General features: G+C 41.9%; 1 protein-coding gene across 1 annotated transcript in view; it reads right to left on the minus strand.

Moving 5' to 3' along the window:
* DIS3L2 (DIS3 like 3'-5' exoribonuclease 2) overlaps window positions 1–24,374 on the minus strand; it is a 328,420-nt gene that overhangs the window by 153,312 nt on the left and 150,734 nt on the right. The window contains exon 9 of the mRNA XM_029932868.1: window positions 6,276–6,449. Within this exon, the coding sequence (XP_029788728.1) occupies window positions 6,276–6,449 (174 nt within the window). The remainder of the gene's footprint in view (window positions 1–6,275; window positions 6,450–24,374) is intronic.

The following is a 24,374-nucleotide window of genomic DNA, read 5'->3' on the forward strand; positions in this document are numbered from 1 at the left end:
AGGGTGTGGAGAGACGAGCACGCTCCTACACTGTTGGTGGGAATGTAAACTGGTGCAGCCGCTCTGGAAAACAGTGTAAAGGCCCCTCAAAAAACTATTGATAGAACTACCACCTCTTTCAAATGCAAGGATGAGATGATTGTGCATAACTCCAAGAAGACGTCTCAAACACAGACTCACACTCCATCAGAGCGAGCATGTTTTGGAACATTTAGTTTAACAATTTCAGCACGTCGTCTGAGGAACACTAGGTCCATGAGATGATCCGTGAGAAAAAGGTCTAAGAAATCTATTGCCCACTGTTTTCTAAAAATATTTGGCCACAGAAGCCTTTTACTCCGTGACAGCCTATTAAAATCCCAAAGGACTACGACCTACCGATACTTTTTGGAAAATCCTAACCTGATCAAACAATCCATTTTACAAAGGATGAAAGTGCTCTCTCTCTCCATCTCCCCAAATTTAACTAATCCGTTCAAGGTCACCCCACCGGGTCCCAGGAGAGCTGGACTAACTTCTGGTATTCCTTCTCTGCTGCCACACTCCCTCGGCAGAGGAACCGTTTCTAAATGGCAACTTAATCGCACTGGACTTCCTGATAAACAGCGAGATCATTAGGCACTGAATGGTAGTTATGTTTGGAAGCTTTCCCACAAGAGGGCTGACCTGAAAGAGGTTAGTAGTATACGTCTCTCCTTTCAAGCAGCTATTTCAAGGTTGGTTTTACCTGGAGGGAAAGGAAATGTCTGTCTCTTTGGAGCGGTTCCCTCTTGAAGATACTTCAATATTTCTCGCCACGGCACCCTTTCTGAGCTCAGTATTTTTAGCTCACTCTTTCCTGTTCTGGCGGCCGAGAAGCTGCAGTTTGTAATTTTACCTCCAGCTTCATATTTCTTCTTAAAAGTGAATACAATGTCCTGTTTATAATAATAAAATCACTATTGGCAGAAGGACATTAAATGGAAAAAAAAAAAAGAGAGAGAGAGAAAGCAATTGGAAAATTTAGAGCAAGCAATTTTAAGTGCCAAGTTTCACATTTGCAATGGCCCGGTGGGGGTCACTGGGCACCTTTTTCATTGAGGGGATAGGAAAGAAATAGATATCCACAGGTTCTCCTGCAAAAAGCAAAAGTACCACCTCCACTTCAAGGAAGCTCGGATTTTACTGAAAAGCGATGCGATCCAAACTTCCACAATATTACTAACTATAGGAAAAATATAAAAAATCAGTTTAGCGTGGTATTTTCCCTCTCCAATATTTAGGTTTCCATTTTCCACTTTAATTGAGCTTTTAAGCTTTGGTTTCCTATTCCAGTTTAGCAACAAAGGAAACAAAATGAGAAGAATGAAATTAGCAATACTTGGAGCCAGTCTCAGAAATAACCTTGGGGTTTCTTGGGCTTCTGGTGCAACCCCCTTTAAGCCGTTTCCTTGGATACATTCTCTTCCTGATCCCCGAAGGCCTGAAGTATTGGTGTCGCACGCTTTTTTCTTTTCTTCCTTTCTGTTTTTTTTTAACCTCAGATGCCCTGCTAAAGAGAGTTGCAGGTCTAGGCCGTGCAGGCAGGGATTCTCCAGGGACGTGAGCTCAAGGTCCAGAAAAATGGTGCTCCTGATCCGAAGGGCCAGATCACCCCTCGGAGTTCACACCAGCCTTCCTTCTTGCAAACTGCTAACCAACCATTTTTCTTTTCAAAATAAACACTATTTCTCTCAACTTCAGTTTGCAAAATATTACCCCAATTCCACTGGACTAAAAAACTGGAATTTTACTGACATAATTGGATTATGAGGTTTAAAGATTGATGGAACTTTTCTGTTCCAAATATAATTGTTCAAATACCAAACCTAAACGGGTACGTACAAGTCCTTACGTAGCTACAGCCAGAGGAGCGCGGCGGGCTCCATGGCAGGGTGGCCACACAGAAGGGGTCAGGAAGCTGTCAAAGCCGTTGGCGTTGTGAGGCCGGTTACAGAAGGGTCTGGAGTCTTAGAGGAAGGCGTCAGCTTCTCCGCAGCCACAGCCTATCACTGGGGGAAGACTGCAAGACTGCTCTGGTCACTCCAGGTCCCTCTACGCCTGCCCACTTTTCAGATCTCAGCTCAAGCACCAAGGCCTTTGGCAGTTTGTTCATACTGATGTTACAGCGCTCCCCATACTCGCTGTAATCTCTCTGAGGGTAAATCTGTCTCCCCGAGAAAGAGCAAACTCCTACAGAACAAGAATTGGGCTTCATGGTCTTTGTATCTCCAGTAACTAACTTAGTACGTGGCATATGTTACATGTACACATATGAAAATAATACGTATCAAAAGTTGTATTCGGAAGACAGAAAAAGGAAAAAGGCAAAGAAGGTTTTACTTGGGAGTTTACAGGATATGTAATAATTTATTCAAAGCACGTGTTTTTAGTGGGTGCTGGGACTCACTACGAATTCTTCTGACCTTCCTAGGAAAATTAATATTGATTAAAAACTTCTTCGAAGGCACTGCGCCTCTGAGCAGAGGAAGTCATGGTACTACAAACTATTGTACCCGGTACCTGTCCCCTCTGTCACAACTCCATCCAAATATGAATCCCCACTGTCCATGAATGGTAGTCAAGTAACATTCGTTGGCTGAAAAACTGAATACATCTATTACAAGACCAAAGAGAAGAGGTAATCAGATCAAAACGCTTCAGCACACAGTGGACTTCTCTTTATGTTTATCTTTTATTGTAAAAGTTAACAAGTTAACTGTGACTACACGAATACGTGAAGAGTTAACCCTGGGGCCCTCACAAGGTAGTGGGTCAGGTGATAAGTGAGGGATGCAGGTGCAATAGTCCATGTTCCAGAACACAAAGGTATTGACACTGCGTTCTCTTTCTTTCAGCCAACTGTGATCACTGGGTATTTGCCTTTGCCCCGTACATGGATTTATGGAAATTACCCAGTTTTTGCCAAACTAATCCTTACAAAATAGGCAAATGGCTAAAAAAAGACTAATACAAAGATCCACAGACTAAAGGTAATGCTCAACCATACTAACTCTACTAATACCATGAAAGTAGCAAAGTTGACGTTTCTTCTGCTCCCAATATAAATTCATCAGCCACATTATGATTTCAACACAATGACTGTCAATCATATGTTACCCAGGAAGTCCTTAGGAAAAAATAAACACGCTTAATCTGTTCCTTCAAAGTGAAAGTGGCATTTTAACAATAAGAAAAAAAGTGACTGATTTGTGAACGAAAATAAAATGAGAAACTCAGATTTTGAAGACCGCATTTTTAAAAAGGGTGTTTGAAATGTTATACAATGTGGGGACCTAAAAATGATCTTAGAGTATGAACTGCAAAACTACTCATATCTATACACTTAAACTTCCTGACAGAATTCTCTAACTAGTTTTGTAGATGCTAACTGCAGAACAACCAAAGATTATGAACCTATTTTTAAAAATCTAAAAACATGTAGCACCTTTAAATCAGTTCACAAGACCTACCAGACATCATGAAAGATGAAAATTTATTAGCGGGATTATATATCTGAATAGACTTGGTGAATAGGACTAAAAAATGAGTATAAATTATGATTTAGTTAAGTTCAACTCACTTCTGAGATATCTTTTTCAGTTCTGATAGCCATTACATCTACAACGAAATATCAAAATACAATGAACTTATAATCAGACCTTTGTGTTTCTATATCACAAGCTATGAAAACAAAAATTGAAAAAAATAATAAAGAATTTCAATCATAGTGCTCTCACCGAAAGTAAAATTATTAATGTGAAGTTTTTCTATACCTTTTTAAAGTAAACAGTTTTCTACAGCTTTTTAAAGTAGAAGAAAAATATCTTCAGAATTTATTTTATTCTCACTTTTTGACTTTTATGTATATAATGTACATGATAAATTAGCAAAGAAGTAAATACACTCGTAATTTTAAGATAAAGACATACATTATTGGAAATGCAGGTTCAAAAAAGTTGAGAAATTACTACGGTAGGCATCAAGAAGCAGTTGAAAGATTTTAAGCCCAAGGAGTAAAATAAATCAGATTTGAATTTTAGAACCATAATCCTAGAGACAATAGGCAAGGAAAAAGTGCTGGGAGGTGTAAGTACGTTTAAAAAAACAAAGAAAATCCCTGTTGCTCTGCTCACAGCAGAGGGTACCCCGTGACCTCCTGGTCTCTTTGGAACCTTCCACAGAACACACGGGCATATCTGAACAGAGGTCTCCTGCACAGCCAGGCCTCCTGCTCCAAGATCTTACCCAGAAGGCAACGGGACCAACGAAAAAGGCAACGTGGAGCCGTGAGAGGGAACAGAGAACACACTGGAAGTGCTGACCGCTGAAGTGTCTTACTATTCATCCACTGGCCAGGAATCTAGCTAGAAGAGATTGAGTGCCTCTCTTTTCCGATATTCCCATTTATAATTTTTAAAAGATATAGAGTTATTTTAAAAAATAATTTGAAAAGAGAGCAATTTACAAAACGAAGTCAAATACTGCCTTCCTACCCCCAGCTACCCCACCGAGTGCACACGGGAGAATCACTGGCAACAATCAGATGTATTTCCTTCCGGACCTGTACTGATGCAGATACGTTTTTATACGTACGGATATATGTATGTGTGTGTATACACATTTGGAGAGCACTGTACAGGATATAAGGGATCTGACCGAATATTACGGCCATCCTTTCAGGACGGTCCAATGGATCTAGCTCCTTGATGGCACAGCTTCAGGAATGCGGCCTTGCTGACATGACACAGGTTACTTAACCATTGCTTCGTTGTCACTTTCACAACAGAGTCGCAACGAACATCTTACACATCTCTCCTGGTACACTTCTTTGAGTAGGATGGCTTCCTGGAAGTCAAGTTTTTGGGGGAAAGGGTAGGTACGTTTCAAATGCTGACAGGTACTGCGGAATGGCTATGCTGGCCTGTGGTGCAAACAATACAGTTCAGACATCCCTTCTTAGTAAAACTTCTTTCCAGACGCCTAGGTTTAGGAAAAGATCTCAGAAAACAAGCCCCTCAATTTGTATATGAGAAAATGAAGGCTCAGAGAAGTAAGGTTTGAACCCAAGATCTCAAAGCCCAGGAAGAGATACTGGGCCAGCGGGGGTTCCGGGAGGGGTGGTCATTGCTGAGAGCCAGGACGGCGACCTCAGGTAAGTGACTTCATACAGACAGTGTGTTCCATCAGCGCTAAGAAGTAGGAAAGGGGACTAGCATCTCCTTTCCCTTGCCTATGCTCGGCCAGAAAAGAAAAATAGGCAGTAAATTCTTAAAAGACACAACAGCAAGAGGGGGCGGAGGAGGAGGATTCTCAAACGAGCTGGAGCCGGCACCAGGGCGAAGGTACCGTAAGTTCGGCCGCACGAAGTGAGCGAGGCTGGTGGGAAGGACTGACATGGGATGACCCGAGCGGAGAACCTTCCACGGCCTCAGCGGGCTGTATGAAAAGTTTCTTGGTTCTAAGTATCTCCATGTGGCATCCAAAATGAGTGCCAGGACTGAAACCAAATTCTGAAGAGAAATATCAGAAAAGAACCAACATCCCACAATGAAGAAACATCTTCAAAGAAGATGTTGTTATAAAAATACCACAAAAGTACTTTCCAACAAATTCCAGACCTAAAAGTAAAGCTTTAAAATGAAGCTCCAAGCACAGAGCTTTGAGTTCTTTGCTCTGTGCCTGAAGAGGCCCATTTAAAGGAAGGCACTTCTGACCAGATAACATTGTCTTTATTCGACCAGACCTATGGGGCATAACAAGGAGAAAAAAAGACGGCAACTGTATCTTCTGAAATGAGAATGGTCTAGAAGAGAGATGAGCACACTTTTTCTCTAAAGGGCCAGAGAGCCCTTTGCACACCATACGGTCTCTGTTGCAATCACTTGACCCTAATGTTGTAGTGCAGAGAGATAGCCATAGAAAAAAATAGCATGGCTGTGCTCCAATACAACTTAACGGACGCTAAAATTTGAATCTCATATAATTTTCATTAAAGATTATTTTTCTTTTGATTTTTTCCAATCACTTAAAATTATAAAAACCATTCTTAGCTCACGGGCTCGCCGTACATAAGTAGGCAGGGATTATCTTGTGCACCATAATTTGCCGATATTTGGTACAGGGCACTTGATTCTCAGTAGAACTGAACTCGAATGCTGGTTGAAAAATGATAATATCGGAGCCTCATCCCTAAGAAAGTTAAAGTTTGAAGGTAGGTAGGAATGTGTTGTTTTTAAAGAGCTTCAGATATTTACCTTAAATCTCTTCTCTTGCTGAATTCCTCTGGTGGGATTGTCCAGGGGAGGCGCTGAGGGAGACAGTCTAGAACTTCTGAAGAAAACTCAGAGAAATCCACACCGTACTCTGTCAGGATTCCTTCTGTTTCAGGCTCGATTTCACCAGCCTGCCCAAGACTCTTAGCCAGCTGCCTGGGGACAGGACAAAGAGGAGCAGCTGGATTAGTGAATAAACGGATCACAGGTGTCGTTTGGTCCCTGAAAGAGAAGGTAGTAGTTAAACCTTCAAAACCCCCTGTCCTTTCCCCAGCATGAACACCATCACCAGCAAGTAGGGGGCCAAGGAGAAGAGACAGTGATACTCTTGTCCTGTTAAATCCCCGACTACAGTATAATTTTAATTTTCTTCAGGAGTTCTGATGTGGAGAGTTGGGCAAGATGGCCTTTCTTAGGCCTCTTGCTATTGTTTCTCGTGAAAAAGTCAAATAGATATTGTTAAAAAGCTTTTGTCAGTTCCTTCTCTTGCAAACACCTTTAGAGACAATTCTGATCAGCTCAGTTTACTGCTAAGTCATTAGTTTCACCTACATCTTAAGTCATGCTCACTAGATTGGATCTGACACATATATTTTTTCACAATTAGAACTTTTACCTTACCATATTAAAATATTTCCATCTGAACACACAAGTCATATATGTTCACTGTAGAGAAGTTAGCGAATACAGAAACGCACTAAGAAGAAAGCTAAAATTGTCTATACTCTGGTCGTTTGGCAAACCACCATTCACATATTGGGTGCTGGGCCATTAAAAGTAAGATTGCGTTTAATAGGACAGTTCCGATGCTACGGATAGGGTTCCACCCTTCAGAAGGCAAATATCACTCTTCATCTGTGGGTCATCTATAAATATAACAAAAGTGAGAGCGCTCAATTCTCATAAGTATTGGCAAACTATGTTCAGACCATAAGCCTTCATTTACGTGCTGATTCCGGATAGTCAATAGGAGATAAGATAGTCTCCTGCAGGGAGTTTGGCGCTGGCATTAGGGCTTTCTCTGGAGCCATTCAATTTCTTTGAAGATCCTGTATCCCGTGTAAGGGTAGATGCCTGGCTGGCAGAGTTCTTAGGTGCTATAGGGAGAGACTGGGGATGTGGTGGCCTCAGACACATACTTTTAATGAATTCCTGTCTTCAGTCAGTGGTGGCGGCAGGGCTGGCCCCGCCTCTCATGTGCCGCCAAGAGAAACCAGCCCGTGGTTGACATGTACAACTGTCCACCAGCGGAGGCTCGAGGCAGCCTGTGGGTCTCCCATGGGCTGCTCACGTACAACACGGGCTCAAACCAGTGCCGTGTTCTCTGACTTAGGCAGTGATCTCTCAGAAAGCATTCTACAAAGCCAAAGATAGCAAAAATAGGAGGGACAAATACAGAAAGCTATTAGGAAGATCCATAAACATTTGGAAATTAAACAACCTGTGGGCTAAATGTGAAATAAAAAGAATATCAGATGATATTTCAAATGGAATAAAACACATTAATTAGTTCAATATTTGTGAGACGCAGCTAAAGCATTGCTTTGAGGGAAATTTATATTTTAAATAAAGGCTCATATTAGAAAAGAAGAAATGTGTTGAATCAGTGATCTAAGCTTCTAGCTTAAAAATTTGAAGAAGAAAAAAAAAAGGCAAATTAGATCCCAGGTAAGTAGAAGGAAGAAAATAATTAAGAAATAAGAATCACTGGGACATAAAAATGAAGAAAGAAAACCAATAAAATCAACTGATTCTTTGAAAAGAAAAGAAAATAGATAAGATTCTAGTGAGGCTAATCAAGAAAAAGAAGGAAGGACCCAAGTTACCCGTATCGGGAATGAGGGAGGAAACATTAGAGATCCCAGAAGCATTAAAAGGATAATAAGAGAATTATGAATGACTTTAAGGCAATATGTTCAACACCTTAGATGGAATGGATAAATTCCTTGAAACACACAAACTGCCTAAGATTATTGAAACCGAAACCAATACCTAAATACTCTTATTTCTATTTTAAAAACTGAATTCATAGTTTAAAACCTTCCTACAAAGAAAATTCCAGGCCCAGATAGCTTCACTGGCAAACGCCACCATGTACAGCAGTAAGAAAGGATGAAGAGCAATTCCACACAAACTATTTCATATACAGACGAGGATGGAACACTTTCCAACTGGTTTAATGAAGCCAGCGTTCCCTTGAAACCAAAATCAGACAAAGGATTCATGAGGTCAATGTCCCTCATGAACGCAGACTTAAAATTCGTATGAAATGTTAGCAGACAGAAATCAGCAATACAGTTGAGCCTTAAACAATGGGGTTGAACTGTGTGGGTCGACTGATATGCAGAGTTTTTCAATAGATAAATCCAGTACTGTAAATATATTTTCCCTTCCTTATGATTTTCTTAACGTTTTCTTTTCTCTAGCTTCCTTTGTTGTAGGAATAGAGTATAAAATACACATAACATACAAAATATGTGTTAATTGGCCATTTATGTTATTGGTAAGGCTTCCTCTCAATAGCAGACTATTAGTAGTCAAATTTGGGGAGAGTCAAAAGTTATACACAGGTTTTTAACCGTGTGAGAGGTCAGTGCCACTATCTCTGCCTTGTTCAAGGGTTAATTGTACATAAAAAGGACAATACATCATGACCAAGATTTAAATATACATATTTTAATGTTTATTTATTTATTTTGAGAGAGAGAGAATGCACAAGCAGGGGAGGGGCAGAGAGAGAGAGAGAGAGAGAGAATCCCAAGCAGGCTCCACATTGTCAGTGCAGAGCCCAATGTGGGGCTTGAGCTCACGAACTGCGAGATCATGTCCTGAGCTGACATCAAGAGTTGGACGCTTAACCAACTAAGCCACCCAGGCGCCCTGATGACCAAGTAAAGATTTAAAGATTTGTCCAACATTCAAAAATCAATCAAAATAATTCACCGTATTAGCAAACAATGAGAAAAATATACAAACAATGAGAAAAATATACAATCCTTTCAATAGATGCAGAAAAAACATTGGACAAAATTCAACATATGTTCATGATCAAAACTATGAATAAATCCATAACGAACAGAAACATCCTCAACTTGATTAATGGCCCCTATGAAAACCCTAGAGCTAATAGCAAAACTTAATGGTGAAAACACTAAATGCTTTCCTCTGGACCAAGAAGAGGACAGGGGTGTTAACTCTCACCAATACTATTAAACATGATATTAGAGGTCCTACTGAGTGTCATAAAGCAAGAAGAAAGAAAGAAACGGAGGAAGAAAGAGAGAAAGAAAGAAGGAAGGAGGGGGAAGGAAGGAAGGAAGGAAGGAAGGCCATACAAATTAGAAAAGAAGACTTCTACACGACTAGTAAATGGGACAAAGAATTGCAATTTCCACTAGAGAAGTGACTAGTCGGCTACGCAATGCCAGGCCTTAATAGAAGACCCCTTTTATTCTATGAAAGCCAGAGGCCAGCACACTGTGTATGACTTAGACTCTGCCTCAGCTCATGACTTTGAACGTGGAGAGAATGACACAAAACCAAGAGGTGCTCAAGACTCACGGCAGCGAGAGTGGTTTCCAGCGACAGCAGCGGCAACAGCAGTGTCCGGGGCATGTTGTTCTGCAAGGGCGGTGGTACGAACTATCGGCGTTGTGGCCGAGCTAATCCTGATCAGAGATGATGACTGGACCTCTTGGCCTTGGCTCGCCACATTTGTCCTTACAACTTTCTTAAACATTCAAGACTGTTTCTGTGGGTAGCACCCGGGTGACTCAGTCAGTTAAGTGTCCGATTCTCGATCTCAGCTCAGGTCTTGAGCTCAGGGTCATGGTTAAGCCCCACAGTGGGCTCCACATTGGGCATGAAGCCTACTTAAAAAAAGGGGGGCATCTCGGTGGCTCAGTCAGTTAAGTGTTCAACTTCGGCTTGGGTCATGATCCTGGGGTTTGTGAGTTCAAGCCCCACATGGGGCTCTGTGCTGACAGCTCAGAGCCTGGAGCCTGCTTCAGATTCTGTGTCTCCCTCTCTCTCTCTCTCTCTCTGCCCATCCTCTGCTCACACCCTGTCTCTCTGTGTCTCAAAAATAAACATTAAAAAATTTTTTCTTAAGACTTTAGACATGGGGCTCTTGGTTGGCTCAGTCCGTGGAGGAGGGGACTTTTAGGGTTGTCAGTTTAAGCCCCGGTTTGAGTGTAGAGCTTACTTAAAAATATACAAAAGGATCCATACAGTTAGAGACTTAAGTCTCATTAATTTTCAAAATGACTATATTATTACCTGTGCTCACTAGAATGAAAATCCTATAGAGGATTTTAGGAATCTGTTGTCACTCCCTTTGAAGTTTGAAGGACATTTTAGAAATTAATGAGACCTGAGTTACTTTCAACCCACCTATTATTCTCATAGGTCCCTAAGGTTCTGTTTTCTACATTCATCTCCTAAAATTAATCCCTTTAACTGTCTGGGTTCTTGGTTGCGAGCACAAGAAACTAACTGAATGGAAAAGGAATGTACTGAAAAGCCATCAAAGAGCTCACAGAAAGCGAGAGGCTTGAGGGACCTGAAAAACGGGTGTACACTAAGTATACATGTTCCGCTTCTACATCCTTGATTCCAGGCTTCTGGGGGACTTCCTATGTGTATCCAACGGGTGTTTTGGGTTTGGTTTTGGGGTTTTTTTAATTTTTATTTTTTTTGAGGGAGACAGAGAGGCAGAGAGAGGAGGGGACAGAGGGTCTGAAGTGGGCTCTGCGGGGACAGCAGAGAGCCCAATGTTGGGTTAGAACTCATGAACCGCGAGATCACGACCTGAGCTGAAGGCAGACACTTAACCGACTGAGCCACCCAGGCGCCCCTCAAACAAGTATTTTGAATCTCTTGCAGCTGCCAGGATAAGGAGGGGCAGTAAATTATTACATCATTGAATTCAGGGCCTCATTAAGTCTCTTATGTGAAACGTGGGGGCACTAATCACAAAGAGTCTGACTCAGAGAACCAGCCACTCTTTTTCTCCACGCGCACGTGTGCACACGCGTACGCACACACACACACACACACACACACACTCTCTCTCTCTCTCTCTCTCTCTCTCTCTAATATAGGAGGATGCAGAAAGGTCTGAGGACCCTGGATGCCTAGTTCCAACTGACCTTCCATTGTCATGAATTGTAAGTGGACAATGAGAGGCTATATCCATTCTAAGGGGTGGTCTCTGAAAAGACAGTAGAGAAGAAACTACCTCCCTGTGAGCAGAACTTCAAGCAATGTATCCATGGACTGCTTTGGCTGAAGAAATATGGCCTGATGAGCAGTTGCTATAAGTTTAGCCAGATGGACAGGGACCTGGAAGAAGAATACTGGGAGTAGTGGTAACAAGCACACTGGAGAAGAGACATGTGCATGAACGGGCCTAATGAAAGGAGCCCGGAGTAGACTATTTGTGTTCCATAAGAATGCTCAGCAAGACTTCCACCGTGGAAGCAGGGCGATCTGTCCTGAGAATGCCAATCAGCCTCCCTCCCCAACCACTGCAGTGCTTGCTCAATGGGAATACAAACAAGGTGTAAAGCAGCAGAAAATTAGCTCCACAGCATGAACTTCCTCTCACGAATGAGGACCTGACCACCACACCCGCAGGAGGTCAGGTCGCCAGCCGCCCAGCTCTGAGCCTCTGACTCAGGACGACAAGAGGACCCACCGACTCCTTGACAGCAGAGTTTCCTGAGCTCTTCTCTTCTGTGGCAGAGACGGTGGTTCCTTCTTGCCATTAAAAGAAGCACTAATTCTGGACTTGGGTTTGCTACCTTCCTTTGCTCCACCCACCCTGCTTTACAGAAACACCATCCGTAGATTTACCAAATTACCTTTTAAACTATTATGTTGCTCAACACTGTTTGTAATTGAGGATTTAGTCTTCTAGAAGTAGCAAGGCTCACTAAAGTCACAGATTAGAATGGTGTAATAGTGTACTAATAAGCTAAATTGGAAGGCAACGCCTTATGAGGCTGGAGTGTTATCCTCTAGAATATGACGAATATTCCAGACATTCCAATAAAAAAAATACTGCAGGTCAACAGGAAGAAAGAAACAAGGTAAAGAAATGGCAGAAGAAGAAAAAAACATTCTGTAAGTATGTGGCCATAGAAATTAGTATCTTGACCAAAGATATTCACAAAAATATATCACCACTATAAGGAAAGAACTCAAAGTAAAGACTCAAGCGCATACTAAAAACAATGGTTTTACAAAAGGAAATTAGAAAACCTAGGACTTCACACCGGGGAAATAAGTAGAGAAGAAAAATAAAACCACTCCAAAAATGAAGGTCATACAGGAAGGAGGTAACTAATGTAGAACTGACTCCAAAAAGAATGAGGTTCATTGAGAAAGAGCTTGAGAAAAGTGAGGAAGATGAAACTGCAAAGTACAAAGAGTTTTTAAAAGGTTACAGAGAAAACAGACAGATATGAAAGGCAGGTGAAGGAGATCCAACATTGGAATAAGTGGTATGTATTCCTGAAGGAAGGAACTAGAGATATGGAATAGAAAACATTTTCTGTTTCCATGATGTCATTAAGACAACTTTCCTGAAATAAAAGAAATTTCACACACAGAAAGTATATGCCATGTTTCAGAAAAAAACTAACACAGAAAATCAGCCCCAAAACATAGCCTAGTGAAGTTACTGGATTTTGAAGATGAAGATTTCTAAATGCAAGAACTCGGAGAATATAGTTCTCATAAACTCCTTCTGAAAAACCACTAGATGAACAACTATGGCCTACCAAGAAATGAAGAAACTTCTCCAAAAAGAAGATGAGTGCTGAGTGCTGACTCCACCGCTGTGGGGCTGGGATGGTGAAATGAAAGTAGGACAAAAGGAAGCTGGTGAAGATGGACTTAATCTTAATTGTCAAAACAAGTCATACCAGTCACTGAATGTTAGCTGAAATTTAATGGGAAAAAAAGTTGTCTTATTTAATTTCATTGGTGCTTTCTGTTCTGGTGAAAATTTTCACTAGACTATATTTTGAATCCAAAGAATCTTGATTTGTTTACTAAAATTACAATATGGCTCATAAAGATAAAATTACATTTTGGTTATAGCTTCCAAATGTGATCAATGACTCCGAGTTTCTATTATTAGTAATTAACATTTATTTTTACTAAGCTCCAGAGAACATTTCTCAAGTACCTTATTTAAATAAATTTATTATAGATTTTCCTTGGAGATATAGTTGACAGCAGCATTGCCTGGAGAGCCCTCAGGAGATAAAAATCTAACCAGTCAGCATGCTGAAGTAGTTCATGCATTTGGGCTTTAGAGGTCTCAGAATCTTACACTATTCCTCGTAAATTCTGCTGTCACCCTAAAAACCAGAAGACCTTGGGATCTAACAGAACCATGACCTATTAGGGATCTGACTTACGTACATTGCCTATTTGTCTTACAAAACGGTTTGCTTTCAGTTTTTAATTTTGGTGTAAATTTTACTGAAAATGAATTCTGTGAGTAAAATTACCTTTCATATGTTATTGTTCCAATAGTATAGCTTTCTAAGTAGTTTCTGTCTTCTCTTCATGGTCTTAAAGGATGGCAACAGCTACTTTTGGACAACTATGATTCGAAGTTGCATCAAAATGTCTGACTGATTCTCTTAAAACCCACACTTGAGCCCACTCTGCATTAAAATATGTCTTTCCAGGGGCGCCTGGGGGCCTCAGTTGGTTAAGCTCAGGTCATGATCTTGCAGTTTATGGGTTTGGGCCCATGTAGGGCTCTGTGCTGACATCTCGGAGCCTGAAGCCTGCTTTGGATTCTGTGTCTCCCTCTCTCTCTCCTCCTCTCCAGCTTGTGCTCTCTCTTTCTCAAAAATAAACACTAAAAAAAAACTTTAAAAAAACACGTCCTTCAAAAATAATGTTGAAACTCACAGCCAAGAGGACCTTCAGGAGACAAGAAATAAATGTATAGGTATCCTGGAACAGGAAAAGGACACCCAAATTTTTAAAATCAAGGATTTCTGAGTACAAGTATGGAGGTCAGTTAATAATGTTATCAGCACTGGTTCATTAGTTGTAACAAATGTTCCATACTAATCTGTTAAAAATAGGGGAAACTAGGTTCAGGGGTATATAAGAGGTATAAGAACTCTCTGTAGTATCTTTAATAACTTTTCTGTAAATCTGAAACTGTTCTAAAAACAAAGCTTATTTAAAAAACCAAATCGGGGCACCTGGGTGTTTCAGTCGGTTGAGCGTCTGACTTCAGCTCAGGTCATCATCTCATGGATCGTGGGTTCGAGCCCCGCATCAGGTTCTGTGCTGACAGCTCAGAGCCTGGAGTCTGTTTCAGATTCTGTGACTCCCTCTCTCTCTGCCCCTCCCCCCACTCATGCTCTGTCTCTCTCTGCCTCAAAAATAAAAAAAAACAAATAAAAGAAAAACGAATCAAAGGAGTAAAAGAATCCAGATTTCAGTAACAGGTAAATGATAACCTACACCATGGCATTTTTGTTCAATTGTTTATTACACATTTTAGAAAAATAATTTTGAAAATGTAGCAACATAAAAAGGACTACGACATAAAACAAAACAAAAAAAATGCACAAAGGTATAGTATAATTTAACTATGTAAAAACATTGATCAAAAGATTGATGGGGAACAACTAAAAATGGCATTATTTTAGAATGGGAGGATTATGAGTGACTTTTTTCTCATAATATTTGATACTGTAACTTTTTAAAGTACTGTGACATTTTTTAAATTTAAAAAGTATAGAAACATTTATTATAATCTAATAAAAACCTGAGACGCCCAGCACCGGCTGCCTACCCAACCTTCATTCCCCCCCCCCCCTCTTTAATGGAAACCTGATCTTTTTCATACAGTAACATCTCATTTTCAGCTCCGGAGGCAGATCTTCATGGTTCTAACGGAGCCAGGGTGTGGTGGCCCTGGAGACTGTTACCAGGATCAGGGCTGGTGGACAGGATGTCCCCCTTCCCTGCGGTCTGTGACCTGGAGAGCGTGTAGTCTGAGCACACTGGCAGCCGTCTTCGTTCCCACGGAGAGCCTACTGAGCCACTGCAGACAACAAAGGCGACCCTGATAACGTGACCAAGTCACCGACCGCACTGGGCCCCGGAGCCTGCAACACCCTCCAGGTTCCCGCTTATGGAAAATAATACGTTCCCTTAACATTTAAATCACTTTGGGTCAGGGCTTTCCATCACCTGGTGCTAAAAGCATCCGAACTAATAGAACATATTTTAAAATAGCAAACTTGTCCTTCCCTTCCTTCATTCTGCAACAAAAAAACCTAACACTCGTATTATATAAAAAATAAAGTCTCAGGACTGTCACATCATATATCTTGCAGGCACTCACTGAGTACTGACAAGGTACTACTGGTTCTAGAGCAAAAAAATACTACAAGCGGCTCCTTCCTTAGCAATGTGTTTCCATCTTAAAGGCACTCCCTTACTGGCTTCCAGGTGAATCTAGAAGCAAGGTCAGGAAGCCACCCTGTCCTCCAGAGCAAATCTCTGTCCTCCGTGTATCACTGTCCTTTGGTTTGATCTCCTTTCTGGTACACGCCACTTGCTAGCCGTGTCATAGTGCTTTAGGTACTTACCAGCCGATGAAAAGTATCATCCTAAAGAGAATAAACATTATTTCTGTATCTTGTACTGAGACTTATTCATCTTAGGTGCCCAACAGGTGATGGTTTAGTGAATAAAATAAACGAGTTCATGCTTTAGAGCCTAGAAAAAAGGGCATCTATTTCTCCTTGAAACTCCAAAGGAAAACTAAGAAAACTGAGGTTAGTAAAAACAAATAAAACCCAAAGACATGTATTTAGGTATCTTGAGTTCTTTAATACTAGCTGCCACATTAGCAAAATTATTAATATTATCGTTTCAAAAATATCAGGAAAAAGAAAAAATGCCTGCTACTATTGCTTTCATTCAAAATTGCACTTTCATCACTTATTAGTGTGGAAAATATCTTCTCTCCAGTTGTAAGTTGCCAATTTAGGAAGATAAGAAAAAGAAATAAAAGTTATAAAGATTAGAATGGAAGACACTTGTTATTACTTACCAGTGATTATCTGCACAGAAATTCCAAAGGAAAGTATGTCCTAAGTATTAGAATATGGGGTTTAGAAAGACGGATGGATACAGGATTAATAGACAAAAGTTAATTGCAATTATATATACCAGCACCAAAAAGTTGGAAAATGTGATTAAAAATGCCTGTTCTTCAGAACTTAACATTAACAACATGAAAAACAAGGCACAAACTGTGGAGAAGATACTTTCTCTACCAGTAACTGTTAAAAGATTACTTCCTAGAATATTTTTAACTCCAAAACAACCAAATGACAGCCCAATAAAAAAAAGAATGCTAAATAAAATGAGTGGGTGAAAGGTTAATTGGATAGTCTCGAAAAAAATCTTCGCCCAAATATAATAAATTACAAGGGAAAAACTGTGAGCTAGGACTTCTGGCAGGTACTTCCTTAGCCAAGAGATCAAGGTTAACGTCACCATTTATACAAGCTGACAGGTACTCCCAGATAGGACACACACTGCCTCGGTGGTATCTTTCCCAATAATGCTCAATCCCCGTCGACTCACGAGAAAACATTCGACAAGATGAAAAGTGTCAAGGCCATAAAAGGCAAGGCTGACGAATTGTCACAGACGAACAACTACAGCAACACGACAACTAACCGCAGTGTAGGATTCTGGACCCGTTTCTCGAACAGGAAAAGGATGTTCGTGGAAAAATCTGTAAGATATGAATAAGCTCTATACTTTAAGTCCTCCAATAAGTATGCCAATGTTACCAACCATACCAACGCTAATTTCCTAGTTTTCATAAATATTTTATGGTAATGGAAGATGCTAACCATAAGGAGAGGCTGGGTAAAAGTATCTAGGCACTCGGTACCATTTTTGGAATTTCTGTAAATTTATACAAACAAAAAATTAACTGTGAAAATATATATAAAAGATATGAAGATATTTTCTAGGAGAAAAAAACATAGTGACCATAAAAATATGAAAAGATGCTCAATCTCATTAGTAATTTGGAAAATATAAATTAAGATCATAAGATACCATTTTATACCCGCTTGAATGGCAAAAATGGAAGAATCTAGCTATATCCAGTGTTGATAAAAGTGTGAAGCAACAGAAACTCTTACTAGGACTATAATTGGGCACAGTCATTTTGGAAAATGGTTTGGCTATAAAGTTGCTAAGTTTAACACGCACATGGGTGTGATGTGATGATTTTACTCTTCAGTAGAGTCTAGAGTAAGCACTGGAACGTTCATGGGAGCATTATTTCTAAGTGCAAAACCTCACTTCAACCCAAATACCCAGTGCTAAAAAATACACTGTGGTATATTTCAGAAAATGGAAATATTACAAATTAAAATTAATGAAATACATGAATATATTTTAGAAATGTTAAATAAAAAAAAGCAAGTCACAGAAGAATGTATGTGACCAAGGTATTTTTGGTAAGGTTTAGAAACGAGCAAAACTAGTACTCTGAAGGATAATAAATATGGGTAAATTGTAAAGAAAAGCACATGTTGATTAGCATGCTTGAAAAAGTGACTGTCTCGCGGGGAAAACTAGTGGTTGGGATAGAGAGGGTCACAGGTGCGCCGATGGTATCGTGATAGACTTCTTAATCCGGGTACTGAGGTCATGGGTTGGTTTTAATGTGAAAATTCAAAAATCACATAAGTGTTACATAAATACTTTTACCTGTGAAACATACTTTGCAATGAATGTTAACAAATATTTTTAAAACAATATTTTAAGGGCACCTGGGTGGCTCAGTCGGTTAAGTGTCTGACTTTGGCTCAGGTCATGATCTCGTAGTTTGTGGGTTCGAGCCCCACGTCCACCTCTGTGCTGCCAGCTAAGAGCCTGGAGCCTGCTGCAGATTCTGTGTCTCCCTCTCTCTCTGCCCCTCCTCTGCTCACGCTCTGGCCCTCTCTGTCTCAAAAATAAACATTAAAAAAAAATTTTTAAACAATATTTTAGGCAAATATACAGCAAAACCTTAATAGTGATTATTTCTGGGGGTGAAATTCTAGAACTTTTACGTTCAGTGGTTCACGTTTTAAATAATTTTAAGAGTAAATATATAATGCGTATGTACTTAAAAACATTAAAATTTTTTTCTACTTTTGATATTACAATAAATAGTTTTGAGATAGAAAGCTTTCCTCATTAGAGAAATTCATCGAAAAATTTTTTTAATGTTTATTTTTTTTGAGAGAGAGAGAGAGAGAGAGACAGAGTGTGAGCAGGGAAGGGGCAGACAGAACCCAAAGCAGGCCCCAGGCTCTGAGCTGTCAGCACAGAGCCTGAAGCAGGGCTTGAACTCACAAACCGTGAGACCATGACCCGAGTCGAAGTCGGACGCCTAACCGACTGAGCCAGCCAGGCGCCCCTCATTAGAGTGATTTATAAGGATTACCACCTCAATACTTTTCCTCGCCAGATTCCTCCACAGATACTGTTCCCATTCACAATCAGTGATATTACAGATGGGGCCTACTGTAAAATTCATTGGGGCAGTGCTAAAACAATAGTCCTGACTTCCTGTAGTTAGTAGGTGGGGGTTATGTGTGTATGTAAATATTTTATATAAATAAGCATGAGGTCCAGGTCAATGTACAAGTGAAAACCTCATTGAGGTAAGGGACCAGCTACAGATAATAAGAAATTAAGCAAGAAAGTCTCTCAAATTGGCCTCTCTGCCTTAAAGAAACTAGGAACACGTAGCCGTCAGCATTAATGTTCTAAACCATTCATCCTCCTTTCTCTACCACATATTCTTACAAAGTGTTAGCCTTAAAACTAGGCCATCCACAGGAGGACAAGTCATACAGTCTTGTGGGGATTACCCCTCAAATAACAGCTCCCCTGCATACGGGCCCCTGTTGGAAGCTCTGAGCAAACAGGTACAATGGTGTCAGGTCCCTGAGAACCCGCAAGCGGAGGCCAATCACACATCAGCTACACCTGAGCCCAGAAATTCCGTACCAACACACAGAAAGAAAAGTGTGGCAAATACACCGTGTCTTTGGCTGTGTATGTTATATATTATTTCCTATAATCAGGAGAACAGAACATGTTATTTTCCATTTTTCTGGCTCATCAACATGATACAGAGGAAAGCAGCAAGTAAGAATGGGGACTTTAGGAATGTGGGCAGATGGGTGAAAACAGACAACGGAATGTGGAAAAGGAGAAAGGCTCAGAAATACCACATGATTTTAGGGAGGGCCCTGCAGCTTGAGACTGAAGAGCCACTGTCAATGTGAAGGGAGCAGAGGATGAAAGCGTTTAAGGACTTGAATGGAAGGCTGATGGTGGCCAAGGTTCTCTCCTACTGTAAAATAGCACTTCAAGAAGAGGCGCTAGAAGCTGAGGCGGAAGCTGACAACCACGTGAGAAGTGTTCACTGCCGCACCCAGTGTGAGAGAGAGAACAATCCGGTGACCAAAGCCTGGCTCAGAACCACTGTCCTCCATCCCTTTCACTTTTGCTCCGCTCTGACCAGGAGGCTCTCAATGTTGAAGACCTAGCTTTTCCCAAAGAGGATCATTAGAGGCCACCAGGTGGAGCCCAACAGTCACACAAAAAAAGAGCCCCTTCCTCAGCCTGACTTGCATTTTGTCTATCAGCCAGCGAAAGCCATACTGCACCCCTGCCCCAAAAAGGACTTATAAAGTCTAAGTTTCTGGTTGAGAGGCAAGTCTTCAGATAAACAACATACCCTTGATAAGGTAAAGTACTCACTCCTTTTGCACAGAGGGAAAGATCAGACAGAGCTACTTTTCAATTTGCTGATCTTGTAGGCTGTGCCTCAATGAAACTAATTTCTCCTGGTTTCTTTCCTAACAACCTAGTTACTATCCCTTTGTCTTACTAAATACAATTTAATATGACTTAAGGACCACCTCCCTAATTTAGATCCACCTCATAAAAAATTCAGTATCTATCAAAACTGAATGGGATGTTAAATAGTCAACAAATACATATTTCTAATTGATAACTGGCACTCTACTGGTCAAAGCTGGAAGATGAAGATACCAGAACAGATCACCCGTCCCCCCTGACCGACGGCTTCCTCCTTCTCCACGTGTGTCACCAATCAGAACTTCCCTTCCCCCCCTCATCGTACCCAGCCTCTCCCTCCAACGGAAGACACCCTTCACTCTCGTTAGAATTAACAGCACTGTCACTCCTTGTCTACTTCTCCATTTCAACAGCCTCCCACTAGGCCCAGACAATCCCAAGTTCAACCTTAAATGTCCCAATCCTGCTATACCTGCACTGACCTATTTATTTTTCCTCCTCCCCATTCCTTAAAGCTACCAAAGCTGGCTAGACCAAATAATATAAATATATGTATTTGCTCTAGTCAATTCAAGTTACACATCTTCAGTCAGTGGACAGTGCTGCCAAGAAACACTACCATGTTCCTCACAGGAGCTGCTCTAAAACTTTTCCATTTTCTTCAAAATCTATCCCTAAATATTCGAGAAGGAGAAACCATGACAAATCTAGGCGGGAGTGACCACAATACCTCCGTGCTAGGACATCCTGGAAGGGAAGGCTGTGACTATAAACTCTAGGCTTTAGGACAGCAGATTTCACAAAGGTCTGAGGAAATATAGGCAAGAATTCCACCGCAGGAGTTTCTAAAGGGGAAGATGATTTAAGAGGGTTGGGAAGCTCTTCAAACTGTAAATCTGATTACATAATTACAAACCATTCCAGCAAGAAAGCCACGGTGGCTTTTTAAGTATCCTGGACAAAAGCCTAGTACTAAATAGTAGGAGTATTAAATATGCTGTGATGCATAACAAGAAGCAGTGATCCCTGGAAGCCAGCAAGGGCTCACTACGAACACTGGCCTTCAGGTTTTTGCTAACATTATGGACGAAGACTCCCGAAAACGTGGCAGACATGGTGGACAGAAGTAAACAAGGCTGAACTGGGATCTCTCATCACAGTTCTGGGAACAAGATAAAAAACAACTTTCCAACACCCCAGGGTCTTCAGTCCTGCACCGGTCTTCAGGCTGCCCTTCACAGGAGGCACCAGAGTGGCCCGAGGGGTGCCAGAGACGCAATGCTTACCTGGAAGGGGGCACCGAGACTGACGGCCTCCCTAAGGCCACTGAGCAGCCAGCAAATGTCCACTGAGTATCCCTGTCCTAGAGGAACTCATGGCCAAGTAAATAACTTACCTAAGCAGTTACAATACAAACAGGCCAGAGTGACAAGAACGGCAGTATTCCAAGCTCTGGGAGCACCCAGGAGGGAGGAGTCAGGGGACGTTTGTCAGGTGGACAATGGAATGAAGTTTAAACTTGGAGCGTTTCGCCCACCAAAGAGCAGGGAGAGGAGAAAGGCGCTGCCGGGACAGGAGGGCGGTGCGCAGCCGTCTGGAGCCTCGAGCACACGGCCCGCCTGGGAGACAGCGGGAGACGAGGTGGACGACAAGGGCGTGGCAGGAGCCGAGGCCGCCGAGCGCGTGGTTAACCGCCATCGTCGGCTCCCCAGTGACACTGGAGTCAAGGTCTGCACGTTCGTCCGCAGTAACATATGTCCTCATTCGTGCCCCATTTCTAACTGGTCAGCACGCCTGGGGGAAGTCACCTCCCTCACCTCCCCGAATTCTTTCTCTCCTTTTGCTTCCTTCACTGCACCCATTTACCCCAGGCTCTCCCCATCTCCTGCGGTAACAGGACTGCCTGTAATGGCCACCTGTCCACTCCAGACTCTCGGGCGGAGCCGCTTTGAGCAAAGGGGCTTCTGTTCTCCCAGAAACAATCCTAGACTTCTCCCTGCACCCCCCTACTCTGAACTTCCGGAAAACGGACTTATTCCTATATTCTGCTTCATACTAGAGCTAGAGGTCCAAGAGCCAGGCCTTCCAGTCTGCTTACTTTATCCACACTTGTTCCCAGAGACTCAATCCCACACAGTCCCTCCCGATTGGGCGGTGGGCCGTGGGACCTTGGACACTACCTCTGGTTAAAACTACTAATCAAGACAAAGAACTGTCTCGGGCTAGACCAATGAAGGTTTTCCACCCTAGAAAGGCTGTATCGTGACCTAGACTTCAGGATGTGACCTGCAGAGGACTGGCAGTAGCACTTAGGGGCCATGCAGACAGGTGGATGGCTACTGGGAGCCGCGGATCAATCCAGCTCATGGGCAGAAAGGGGTACAGAAAAGATACCACGTGGTGGCTGGACCTGTCAGGGTTGTTAAGAGAGAAGCTGTGATTCCTGGGCCACCTTGTTAGTTCCGAGATCCTCATGAGGCCTACCTCCATTTCCTGCCCTTGGTTTTAGAACCACCAGTTTCTCATACTAACTCCCACTTTTATTTAAATTAGCTCAAGTAGGATTCCATTTCTTAAAATCCAATTAATCCTATGACATTTACGTACAAGCCCTTCCGCATTAGGCCATACTTTCCTCGAACAAAAGAACTGTGCCTTGTTCGCCTTTGCATTTCTCACATAGTGACGTACACATTGTTGATCAACACCTGTCTCGTGGATTGAACTGCAGAAGAAGTAAATGACTTTGGACTTAAATAATAGGTAGCAGTTACAGAGAGAGAAGAAGTTCCAAACTGTGACGAGCAGAGAACAGGGGCAGGGAAGGAATTCAGAAAGAAGCCACTTCGGCTCACCTCAGTGTTCGGGCAGTTCCTGGCGAAGCTAACCACAGACATTCACATTTACAGAAAGTACTACTTTCACACTCTTGGTCAAAACCCGGCAGGGGCGCCTGGGTGGCTCAGTCGGTTAAGCGTCCAGCTTCGGCTCAGGGCATGATCTCGCATTTCGTGGGTTCGAGCCCCGCGTCGGGCTCTGTGCTGACAGCTAGCTCAGAGCCTGGAGCCTGCTCCAGATTCTGTATCTCCCCTCTCTCTGACCCTCCCCTGCTCGCACTCTCTCTATCTCTCAAAAATAAATTTAAAACATTAAAAGAAAAAACAAACCCGGCAAAGATGAGAGAGGAGAGCCAGGCAGGCCTAGCACACATGTTCTGCCTGGGAAGTGGTGGCCTCAGTTCCTAAAGATCAGTAGCTGATAGAACAAAATGGCAAAGGCGACCCCCAACAGGCTCAACAGCTGTGGCCCGCACCCCTCAGGAGACAGATGTCATCTGAGGACTTTGTCATGAAAACCTACCACATTTTCTTTCTTAAGATAAATTTTCTCTTCTTCACAAAGATTGTAAGAGGCATATTTACCTAATAACAAATTCTAATGTCTTCATACGAAGAAGGCAGAGAAAAATTAGTACTGGTTTCCACCTAAGTATATTTTTATTTTGAGAAGTACGTGATTAATATATGGCTATTATTTTAAAACGTTCTTTCTTTAGATTCAACAAATATCCTTGCTGCTTGACTCCCTTTTCAATTGTTGTAATTTACCCACAAGGAAAGAGTTCTTGATGAAGTAATGGCTCAGCTGTGAAGAAGGAACCTGTAAGGCCAGTCCAGCAATAAAAAACTCACATCATGAGGATTTCTTGACTACACCCATACACCTCGATAACTGAGGAAGTAGTCCAATCAAGTATACACAATGGGCTACGACAGAAAGGCAGATAAGAGACACGCTGGGTGTCCTGCTGTGAGGTGGAGTCTTCCCTTCTCACTGCCAGGCAGAGGGCGGCAGGCACAATCAGCAGGGGCCAGGTGGCACAGCCACGATCAGGCCTTTGGAGTTGATGGTGAGAAACTGGCAAGCCTCAGAGAAGGACTAGTTAGGGCTCAAGGAGGTGACGTCACTTTTGGGTAATGAGTTAGGCATAAGAATGATATTGTAATTGCTCCACTGGAAAGAAGAAGGAAAGAAAAAGGGAAGGGGAGGGGCGGGGAGGGGAGGGAAGGGGAGGGAAGGGAAGGGAAGGGGGAAGAAAGAAAAGAAAGGAAAATAACTGTTCCCAAGTGGCTCTGACATCATATAAATCACACTGATCTTCATATTATTGGAAAAGTGGCA

The sequence above is a fragment of the Suricata suricatta genome, chromosome 3 (assembly GCF_006229205.1).
Source record: "Suricata suricatta isolate VVHF042 chromosome 3, meerkat_22Aug2017_6uvM2_HiC, whole genome shotgun sequence".
Classification (NCBI taxonomy): Eukaryota; Metazoa; Chordata; class Mammalia; order Carnivora; family Herpestidae; genus Suricata; species Suricata suricatta.